General features: G+C 32.1%; 1 protein-coding gene across 1 annotated transcript in view; it reads right to left on the bottom strand.

Annotated features, from left to right (window-relative positions):
* LOC145313315 (uncharacterized) overlaps positions 1-12,222 on the bottom strand; it is a 75,535-nt gene extending 63,313 nt beyond the window's left edge. Inside the window, exons 1-2 of the mRNA XM_080152661.1 lie at positions 11,054-12,222; positions 8,080-8,221 (exon numbers count right to left, since the gene is read on the bottom strand). Coding sequence (XP_080008787.1) covers positions 8,080-8,221; positions 11,054-11,188 — 277 coding nt within the window. The 5' untranslated portion in view covers positions 11,189-12,222. The remainder of the gene's footprint in view (positions 1-8,079; positions 8,222-11,053) is intronic.
* Between the last annotated feature and the right edge of the window lie 148 nt (positions 12,223-12,370).

Raw genomic sequence — 12,370 nt, 5'->3', positions numbered from 1 at the left:
TGTCTAGCACGGTATTATTTACAGTTTTCTAAGAATATAAAATTGTACAATCATAAGATTAAAACCAGTTTTTTTAGCCCCAAGATGCCGAAGGCACGAACACGTTTTAATCTTATAATTGTACATTTTATATCCGCGGAAACTATTTTGGTGGATTTACCTATACACATTGCAAAGAAAAAAAGGAACCATGAAATAATTGAAAAACTAAAATTGGAAGGACAAACACACCCATATACAGAAATAGATACCTAAACTAAAAGCTAATCAAGGTAAATCCTTTACAAGATACGCTTTCTTAGAGTTGTAATTGCTTATCTTAAAGAAAATGGATAAATGCTTCCTTAAAAAATTTATATCTAAGTACATCTCAAAAGATGGTACGTTGGCGAAAAAAAGGTAAAAATCTATCCATGGTAATGAATTGATAATAAAAGAAAATAAATATAGAGAAATATTTGGTATTAACAAATTAACATATCTACATATTTTCCCTTAATTCACATTCCTCGCCCCCCCCCCCCCCACTCTCTTCTGACAATCCATCAAACAATATTCATTAGTTAATATGAAAAAGATAAGGATGCGCTATCACACAAAGCATCCTCTTGAGCAATAATACCCCCCCCCCTCTCCTTATTTTAAGATAAATTAAAAATTGGTGAGGGGGGGGGGGAATTTTTTTTATAGGTTAGCTAAGACTAGGTTTTATTGGGTACTGGGTAGACCCACAGTGTTAGGCAACCGCAGGTATAGCCCCATAGGACAAGGGCCACTGAAGGGATTAGGGCTAGGCGAAAAAACTACTCCCCACTGCTTCACTTTATCTATAATACAAAGTAGAACGATGTCTGTCTATCTATTTGTCTAACTGTTTGTTTGTAACGAAGAATCTCGCTAACCGCTGAACCGATCGGGTTCTCCTTAACAGGGTAGTTTCTCTTAGGTCCCGGGAAGGTTTATAACTAGTATTAATTTATTTCAAAAAATAAACTGGGGGGGGGGGGGGTATAAGTGCCCAAACGGCCACTAATGAAAAGCACCGATAAGGAATTAATACATATTTCTCAGAATTGTGGATGTGCACAATAATATAAATAGTAATAATACACATTTTTTCAGTAATATTGTAAATAATAGATTTATAATTGTATTATAAAATAATTTTTCACCAAATATAGTATGTGCATCTACCAAAAGCGTTTTTTTTTTCGTTGTCTAAAAAACAACTATACTATGTAGTACAATGAATTTGTTGTACCAAACACTTGATTGTACGACCTTTTTCTAGTAGTTTTTACGTTGATTAAACTTGTTTCTCGTATTCATTTGAATCCGGTGGATAGGAACCGGTTCTCATCCATTCGAAAAAACTATGTCTAGGAACGAATTATATCCAGCTTTCTACGAATATAAAAATGTACAGTCATAAGATTAAAACCAGTTTTAATTGTACATTTTATATCCGCGGAAAGCCTTTTATAATACGATGCGAGAAATAACTATTATTTCCCCTGTATATACCTATGGTTATTTTAAAGCAAAAGATTATTTTTGTCTATCTTTCATTTAGCTCCTGATAAAAAAAAAACATTTTCCCTTATCTATAGATTTTTTTGTATAGTCCCTTTCGTGGTAACGCTCCTTAAAGGGCGATTATTCGTTTTTTTTTCAACGTAGCTTTTCTCCTATTTCTAACCCTGAGGGGCCAATTGCCTAGCCCTGTGAGGCAATCACCTGACCCAATATAACATAATCTAACCTTAAATAACCTATCAAAAGCCATTTTAAAAAATACGACGAATCGCCCCTTAAGGGGCGTTGCCACGAAAGGGACTATTCCCGATTTTTTTTTGCCTAATTGTGAAGCAGTAAAGGTTTAGATTTTATTAGAGCTCCCTTGGGAGGGTAGAAACCTATCTACTTTACATTGGAATAAATGGATATATAATATTGCGGATTTTTACTTAGAACAGTAGTGAGCTTATTTCCTAATGTTATTACACTACAATTTGCCCTGCAGTTTCAGAAATATTTTACTTACAACATACAACCTTATTTATCAAAAGACTAGCAGATTTGCCAAAGTCGCTATTGGCGAAGACTGATCTTATAAAGAAATGGCCTTAAAATTGACCAAGATATGTGCAAAGTTTCCCTATTTAAGACAATTTAACAAACTTAGATGACAAAGAGATTTGCTAAAAAAGCAAAAAAAACCTCATAACTTAATTTTGAATAGAAAACTTACTCTTCCTTTTTTCTGGTTTTACCACACTATCTACTTAATTCAACAATAAAATAAAACATTCACCTACATTTTACTCTCCAACTCTAGAGAGAAAGAGAGAGAGAGGAAAGGAAAATTAGCTAAATACATTGAATTTAAAACAGGAAAGCTTTATTTATTCTATTCTACCACTTGTTTTCAATCCAATTCATTTTATTGTAGATTTAACTGAATAGATAAAAATATTTCAAACATAGAAAAAAATATATAAAAGACACAAAATTAACAAACTATTTCAGGAATAGTTGTGACTAATTTATTTTTGTTTTATAGGTAAGCTATTCTTTTCTAGATTATGAAATCAAAATCAATTTGACCCTTTTTTATATACTAGCGGCTTCGCCCATAGCCTATAGGTGCTTTGCCCCATGAGGTAGTTTTTAAAAAAATAAAAAAAAAATTCGGGTGCCCCGAACCATACTCCCCCCCCCCCACACAATTTTTTTTGAGGGGGGGTTGTTGGTGTCCCACCCCACAAGAAAATAGCTTAAAACCACCACAGGACCAATAGGTATATACCCTGAGGAGTAGAATCCGATCGGTTCCGTGGTTACCGAGATCTTAAGCTTCAGACGGACAGACATCAAGCTACTTATTATTATTATATTATTATTATTATTATTGTATTATAGATGTAGGTTCTGTTGGGATTTTGCCCCATGATACCAAAAAATGTTTTTGGGAAAAACTTTATCATTGAGGTATACCCCTTTGTAGGGTTGTCATAACCTTTACTAAAATAGGCAAAAACCTGTCTTGATCTCAAAGAATCCTTCCTGCTCAGGAAAATATAATTAAACACACGCAGAGTCAAATATCCTATGTTTTTTAGGATTATACAATATACACTGATACAGTAACTTATGATATTGTCAAGACCTGATCTAGAACTTTGACTGCGTCTGTCCTTGTTGCTGTCAACTACAAACCTAGAAACTAGTTGAAAGAAAAGCAAAATTATTTGTCAATAATTTGACACAACTACAAATGTTAACACAATGTTGCTAGATCTTGTAACATAGCACAGCTGCTCTTTAAGCTGCTCTTAAGAAATCCTATGAAATTAAGTAACTAGATTTTTTTTAATATAATGAAGGCAGTGGGAAGGTTAAGGAGATATCACCACCACTCAAACCTTCACACCCCCAGAGTTAATTTCTGTGCAGCAACTGGTTTTTAACTTCTTAATGTGTATGGGGCGGCGGGGTAGTGTTATCCTCCATCAATAAAATACATAGTGGGCAAAGTAAATATTGAAAGGTATAATGTTCCTTTCTCGTATTCATTCGAATCCGGTGGATATGAACCGGTTCTCATACATACGAAAAAACTATGTCTAGCATAGTATTATATCCAGCTTTCTACGAATATAAAAATGTACAATCATAAGATTAGAACCAGTTTTTTTAATCCCGTGCCTACGGTACCTCGGGATTAAAACTGGTTTTATTCTTATAATTGTACATTATATATCCGCGGAAAGCTGTTTATAATACGATGCGAGAAATAACTATTCTTTTTAACCTGCACTTTTCTTATTTTTTTTTGCAAAGCTAAAATTAACATTTTGCTGAATTTTGTTTGTGATGAAAATTGACAATACTGCAGCAGAAACAGTTAAATAAACTTATTTTAATATTAATCAACTTTAACATTTATACAATTTAACAAATCAGGATATAAAACAAGGATGAAAACATCCATAAAAGCGAAGCACTAAACGGTAGGACAAACGGAGATTAACACTTGTATAGTGTCTGAAGTATAAGAGTCGAAGCAAAATTGTAAGTAAATTTGTTGAAAAACTGCTTGATAAAAACTGCTTAATAAAGGATAATGTTCCATGGACATACTTACATTTTTAAGACTTGATTATAGAGTTGCTTCGCTTATAATACTGTTCTTTGTTGTGTCAGGAATCAATATACCAAAAATCAGATCAAACGGATAATTGGATCACTTAAAAATTTGTTGTTAAAAAAGTAGAAAAATCAACATGTTTAAAATGGACGTACGGACATTCTGGTAATGATTATAGAGTTGCTACGCTTTCTAAATCGTACCCAACTACTACAGGAATCATCATGCAAAGTTTGAAATCGATAGGACAATTCTAACATGCCTAAATTACCGAATAAAAGCTATCTATCTCGGACGTACGGACGGACCGACCCTAATTATAGAAAAGCTTCGCTTTTAAAAAATGTGAATGATTCGGATTTTAATATAAAAAAAAGAAAGCAAATTACTTCTTTAAATCTTTAAAACTATTTTGAAATAGATCTCCACCCTCCTACCGTCAAATTACTATCTTTACAAAACCAAAGTTGATAGTTGCGGGTTAACTAACATCCGCCCCTTTAAGTAACCCTAAATGTCTCTAGAAAATTAAAAATATCTTTTAACTTAACAGGGAGGGAGGGGACATTCGGTATCCAAAGTTTTATAACCACTTTATCTTAATCGTTGGCTCTAAAACTATGGATACTTTTACTGTTAGTTCAAAACTGGTAGTGTTCAAATGTTTCAACCAATAATTTTCATCTAAAGAATAGATAATCTTCTTTATTATCAATGGAGATGTTCATAAATTCATAGTTCATTGTCTTATTCCTTGAGATCCATGGCTATTCCATGTGATATCATTTAGTTTACCTTTAAAAACATTAGGTAACAAAAATGATAATCAAGTCTGAACATATAAAGGGTGTGTTATTATAGTAGAAAAATACTCCGTATACCGTTAGAACCGCTATTAACTCTAATTTTTGGAAATGTAGGAATGGTTCCTGTGCTACATATAGTTTGGAATCTACGTGATAAAATGTCCCAAGTGAGATAAAACTTGACTTGCGAGTAAATTTTTGGACATTTTACCACCTAGCTTCTGAATTATTTTTTAGCACAGAAACGTTTCTTATATTTCCGAAATGTAGAGTTCAAAGCAGTTCTAACGGTATGCTTAAAACTTTTTTTACTACAAACACAAGCCGCGCAATAAGAAATTTAAGAAGGTCCGTATTTTTTTGGCACACCATTTATTTTGCTAAATGTAAATATTTCTCGCCTATATGTAAACAAACAGGTCTGTTTCATTGTTTCTCAATAACATGGAAGTATCTTTTTTGACCTAACCTCGTACATACTTGAATTGTATATGTTTGAGGACTTAAGGATTTGGTCATACTCGGGTTTAGAAACCTTACCATACAATTTGAAGAAAAAAAAGAGTTGAAAAATAAATTATTATGCCTCCCTCAAAACAATGTAACCCTAAACATTTAATTAAAAAATATATAAGCTTTGATTCTAGAGCATTGGTCTTGATCTTCAATGCTTTAAAAGTGTTATGAGAAATTTGTTTACCATACAAAGAAATTATTGGTTCTAAGGGTGAACTTCTAGGCCTTAAAAACAAATTATACTAAATGACTTAAATCAGAAACTCAACCCTTTCATAATGTATTTTCTTAGAATAAGGTCAATTTTAAAATCATGCAACAATTCGCAAACTCCTCAAAGCTACAGCTGTATGATCCAACGAGGAAGGCAAAAAACTTTAAATATGAAAAGGTTTATTTTTTGTTTATATAACTTAAAAGGTTTCTGTACTTCACCATAAACCAATTCCGCGGTCCCTAATCCACAGTATATGTATAATGTATATGAATGGTAAATTTGCATAGTTGGCCGTAATGCAAAGCTGTAAACCTTTTATATTCAACAGTGCACACAGTGGTACAAAATAGAACATTTTTATTTTTTGTTTGTGGCAATAATTGTCGACAAATTAAAGGAAATTAACTCAAGCTTTTAAAGGAATATTTTTTCACTAACCTATTTTAATTCAAAGTATACCTCCAAAAAAAATGGAAACATCATTTATAAAGTTTATTGATAAATAAGTTTACATAGCTTTGGCTTCTTCTATCAAATGATTCTCCCAACCAAACCTTGAATATATGGCCTACTTTAACTATAATTACCATAACAATAGAAAATCCACAAAAACTTAAATCAGAATTTTCTAATTCTAAGTCACAGGCCAATGTGAACTTTAAAGCTGAGCAATATAATATTAAACACACAGGGATTTATATAAACGACATTGCTTATAATATTCAACTATATATTAAGTGTATGTTCAAAACTTTTTACATTATCATACAATTTTTAAAAACATATTCATGCTTAAATTTATATATTTATTGAAACAACTTTTTTCAAAGTTTTTTTCTTCAGATTTTCACACTTCATAATTTATAATCAAAATTCATTGAAATAAATATGAATTATAAGAACTTTATAACTTTAAGTACTAAATGTTTTTGGTTTTCCATTCGTTGGATTAACAACTTTTGGGACTTTAATGAATTTTTATTGGTTGGTTCATTAAGTTAAGTGTCCAAACGTTTTAAACACTAATTGTAATCTACCTAAAGTGAAGTTTGGTGTATAATCATTGGGGATGTGTACATTAATTTATTTATCAAAAAGATTTTTATTAAAACGTCATCTATGATGTCATAGTCATAAAGCATTTAACAAAATCCATATGGTTAAAAATTGCTGATAGGTTCTGATTTTAAAATAAAGAGTTAAATCACAACATGTTGAAAAAAATGTTCTCCTAAGCTATCTATAAATATTTCTATGAACCCGGTATTAGTGTCGGACTGATTATGACGTAACAAAAAAAATTAGCCAATGAGAGGCTACTATGAATTTTACCATTGGTCAATAATGTCCTCTCATTGGCTAATTCTTTTTGTTACGTCATAATCAGTCCGACACTAATACCGGGTTCTATTTCTATTGAACAACAATCTTATTTTTCCTAGCTTATGTATTGTAGTTATATTTCTTTTACTTGATTAGATTATATAACTTTAGTTCTGTGCTTAATTAATACCTCAAGCAAAAAGAATTAGAAAACCTTTCCTAAACTTTTATTTCCCTAAAACAGAACAAATAAATAAAACTTTTATGGTCGAAGAATATTTTATTTTCATTTAGACTAAAACAACCCAGGTAATGCTGTCAATTTTTTAGTATCGGATCACATCATGTATGAACAAGCGGACAAAGTGAGTTATAAAGCAGATCTTTAGTGGTCATAAAAATAGAAAGCCTAGAAACCTTTAAAGAAAAAAAATCTATCATGAACGACGGGCCAAATTAAAATGTCTACAGGAATTTCTTTGGTAAGGGGTTTTTGCAACGAAAATATCAGCAGTCTATCTCAAATTGCAGCCGAGAAAATCACATTTTTTCCATCATGTTCCTGTTAATGGATATAGTAGAATATAATACATCCATTCTCCTGTTTATACTTTTAAACTTTACTAACAAATGCCTTGCAAAAGTCAAAGTGACATTAAATTCAAAAGTACAAACATGTTAAACCAATTTGATATTTGATTTTCAATAATGTTTTATAGTCTCAATTTTCTGTTATTTTCTACCGAAATAAAAGCAGTTCTAAAAAATTAAAATATTGGATTTTGTTGTCTATACAAACGTAATTTAAAATCATTGGGTGTTGGGCCATGCCTTGAATCATAAAGGCATGGCCCAACAAAAAATGAGTATACCCTATAAATTTTCATTTATGTAACCATAGTCAACTGTATACATTACAATCGATTTTTAAAAAATTTTCATTTTTTAAACGAAAATTTCGATTTTTTTAATTTTTATGTTTACCTGTTTTGATATAACATAAATAGTAAAGTTTCATCTTTTTAAAATTTTAAAAATGAGATGATTTTAAGGCGGTAACACTGTGCCTAAATGAGCGACAAATCCGAAGCAGTAGAGGGAGTGGACCCCAAGGACTATCAACCAAAGGTAGAACATGAAGCAGGCAAACATGGCAAAGTAGATCCGCTTCCGAGAGTCGGGCTTCATGGACTTCCAAGAGAACAGCTGCAACAAACAATTTCAAGTCATTTGTCTTTTTTTAAATGGTCTTAAATATATTTTGCCATAAACGTCAAACTTTTATAAATTTATGAGAGTGAGTGAAAAAGTCGCTCAAAAAAATTCTGACTGTCATAAAAAAAGAAAACCCCCCAAAAAGAGATGGATAATCCCATATTTTTATGACGTCATATGCTGATTTTTTGAGCGACTTTCATCCCTCACTTATTACATTACCCTCCCATAACCTTTAAAACCCCTCATTTATACCCCTTAAAGAAAAGCTTGCGCGTCTATGAATTTTGAAAAGCTTTACTGAGTACAAATAAAGTACAGCAGCTATTTTTTGCACTACAAAAGCTTTTTGACAATACTTACATAGACTATTTAGCTTTAATAAAAAGTGGTCTTGGCTGACATAATATCGACATATAGATAGTCTAATCATCTAGGGACAGCATAACTAAATGTTCAAGATACTATGATAACGACACAATTTGATTCGGTTACTTTGTCAGTTCTAATGATCGAAGTACTTATGCTATGACAGTCGTTAAGGACAAGGACCAAATTGCTGCAAAATTCTGCCAAAAATTATCCATGTGACGTTATGAAAATGAGGGAGATGACGAAGCCCAATCTGTCCCACTTTTGAGCAAGACGATTCCTATATGACGTCATAAAAAGGGAAAAGAAAAAGGGAAGGGGGGAAGAAAATCTCTTCAAAAGAGATGGGAGAAAAGGGAATAGTCTTGCTCAAAAGTGGGACAGATTGGGCTTCGTCGAGGGAGATGAGAGGAGAGGTGGGAAGGAAAACCCATAAAAAAGAGATGGATAATCCCTCATTTTTATGACGTCAGATGGATGATTTTTGACACAATTTTGTTAGTCAACTTTAAAAGTTTATCGTCTTTCGTATTCCTGTCTTGGTCCTGCATTTTTGCTTTACTATTCGCTAATTTTAAAACATTCAAAATAACTCTAAGATAATAAAATTGTTATTTATATTTCCCATTAAAAAAAGTACATTCAATTCAAAGCTAATTTTAATAAGTATTTAATTTTAACACAAAGAAAAATATGGTTTACAGACGGAACAACATATTTTTGAGAATTATAGAGTAGCTTCGCCACCAAAAAAATATTTATTTTTGCACTTGAGCTCATATTTCAGCACAAGAATTATTTCCTTAATTATTTTGTCAACATAAATAATTTTTTTTTATTATAAATCTATAAACATTTTTTAGCGTTTCTTTTGCACCTTGCAGTAGATTCAATAAAAAATTAAACTAATAATTCACGACTTGCATATCGAATTTTTTTGGAAAGGTATCCCAGTAAGAAAAATAAGAAGCCTGTTTTTTACATAAAACGTAAAAAAGAATTAAAAGATTTATTTTTCTTATAGTGTTTAAACTACTGTAAAGCAAAAAATGAAATGAAAATTTTAGATTCTATTTTGATTTTCTCAAATGACATTGTTGAATAATTTTCAAAAATCATGAGACTATTTCGAATCATGTCATTTTTCGGGTATAGTCCCTTTCGTGGCAACGCCTCTTAAGGGGCGATTCGTCATATTTTCACTGTAGCTTTTCCCATATTTCTAGCCCCTGCGGGGGTCTCTAACCCTGGGAGGCAATCATATAAACCAACTTCAACCTTCAAAAACTAATGTAAAAATAGGACGAAACACTCCTTAAGAGGCGTTGTCACGAAAGAGACTATACCCCATTTTTATTATGTGTTTGTTTTGGTTGGTGTTACTGAACTTTCTCTTGATTTATTTCAAGATAGTCGTAGATACAAATATTCTGTTTTGCAATGCAAGTATGAAATTATAGTACAATTCAATTATATTCAACAAAGCTTTTTAAACTTTTAGAATTAAACAAATAAAATTATTTTTTTGTTTCTCAAAGAAGGCTGTAGCACAATGCAAAAAAACAGACTAATGAAAATAAAATCGACTTTTTCAATTTTTCCGCCTATCAAAATTAGCAATTAACATTGTTTTCTTCAGTATAGCAACAAATGTGAACAAGGATGACAAAATCCTTAAAAGCGAAGCACTGAAACGGTAGGACAAACGGACATTAATACTTATATAGTGTCAGAACTGAATAATCAGAATATAAATATATAAGATTCGAAGCAAAATTGTGAGTAAATTTGTTGAAAAACTGCTTGATACAGGATAATGTTTATGGACATACTTACATTTTTAGGACTTGATTATAGAGCTGCTTTGCTTATAACATTATACTTTGTTGCCCCAAGAATCAACATATCGAAAATCAGATCAATCGGATGATTAGATCACTTAAAAATTTATTGTTAAAAAAGTAAAAAAACAACATGTTTAAAATGGACGTACGGACATTCTTGTAATGATTATAGAGTTGCTACGCTTCTTAAATCGTACCTAACTACTAAAGGAATCACCATGCAAAGTTTGAAATCGATTCTAACATGCCATCCGTTTGTGACGGACGGACGGACCGACCCTAATTATAGAAAAGCTTCGCTTTTAAAAATACTTTTGTCTCAATTACTTTGATTATTTAGTTGGCAGAAAAGTAGGATGCAAGTTCGTTTTTCAGTTGACATGTTATGCCCAAGACAGAAATATTTAATTTCATTGTATTTTTTAAGAAGTGCAGCTCTTATATCATTAGCGACTGTCCATATGTTCCACTATACGTCCAAACATCTGTTTATCGAACCTTTTTAGTTTATTGTCAATTTTAATTGAAATCTACATTTGTCAATATCAAAGTTGTATAATAACTTGTAATTGCCCCGCTAATTATTCAACAAATGACTTAAAATTTCCTGAGGTATAAGTGTGACCGCAAATAGGAAGGCTAGTACCAGCAGGAGGACAACAATGGCCTCGCTGGCGGCCACAATCACGTTGCAGAAGCCACCAGGACACTGCCCTGTCACGGTTCGAGTAAACGGATTAATCATTGTGCGTTTTTTTTAGTTTACAATAATAATATATATCTATAGATTAATAATAAAAAATAATGTTATATTTTATATATGTATGCTGTTGTGGTTTAATTAATTAATTTGTCATGTTGGTTTCTACATTATTATTATTTTGTCACTTTCATTAAATTATCACAAACATATTATATACTTTATTATTATTATTCACTATTGTCACGTGACTTTTCATTCAATATTATTATCTCAACACAAATTCACATAAAATCACCTCATATTGTTTTTTTTTATATTTCTTCACTAATTATGCCATTTTTAGTAGTTATACCAGGATTTATTGAAAGGATAATGGCAAAAAAATGTTTTGCCACTTTATTATTGGCTTTGCCAGATATTATAATGTTCCTTTCCCTTGTGTGTTTGGGTCTGGTCCAGTCTCTGTATAATGGTGTTGCTGACCAAAGCACCAATATTATATCATATTATCTTTATGTATATTATTATATCTCCACCCTCTCACTCACCCTATGTATATATTCACTATTATCAAGATTGTATATTATAATGTGTATTTATCACGTGGTTACAGGTTTAGGTTGACCCGACATTGTCAAGCTTTACCGTTGTTATTTTTTTTTAAAGAGTGTAAGGGCGCTTAGCAGCACGATTTACGGTTACACGGCTTAGAACAGCGGTTGCCATTTTCACAGGACCACTGGCTGAGGTTGTTATTATGTTTTGTGGCAGGTGTCCAACATGATGCTGATTTGTCAGGCGGGGGATAGTGCCAGCACTACATGTCATGGCTCTAGGTCATCATACTAAGGGGGGGCCTATGAACACACACACACACGCTACACATACACAGCTTCAGTGTGTCTGTGTGTGTGTATATATATATACACACACGCGAAGAAAGTGTGTGTATGTCTGCGTGGTTGTTTGTGTGTGAGTGTGTGTGTGGGTGGGTGTGGGTGTGTGAGGAACCAACCAGGAACAATGCTTTGCATTAACTGTAAGGCAGAGGATGCATACACTAGCTAGAGGCCACCATCAAGTAACAGAGACACCAAACCATGGAGAAACAAAACTAGAGAATCACACAGAGAAATAAGTTAAAGAGGAAGAGGGAAAGGAAACCAAAATATTGTAAGAGAGAGGGGGATGGTAGATAAGAGAGTATGGGGGAGATAAGAAAGA

This window comes from Acartia tonsa, chromosome 3 (genome assembly GCF_053477335.1).
Source record: "Acartia tonsa isolate MP-2025a chromosome 3, ASM5347733v1, whole genome shotgun sequence".
NCBI classification, from domain to species: domain Eukaryota; kingdom Metazoa; phylum Arthropoda; class Copepoda; order Calanoida; family Acartiidae; genus Acartia; species Acartia tonsa.
Note: the sequence above shows the minus strand (reverse complement) of the source record. Positions and strands in the feature narration are given on the sequence as shown.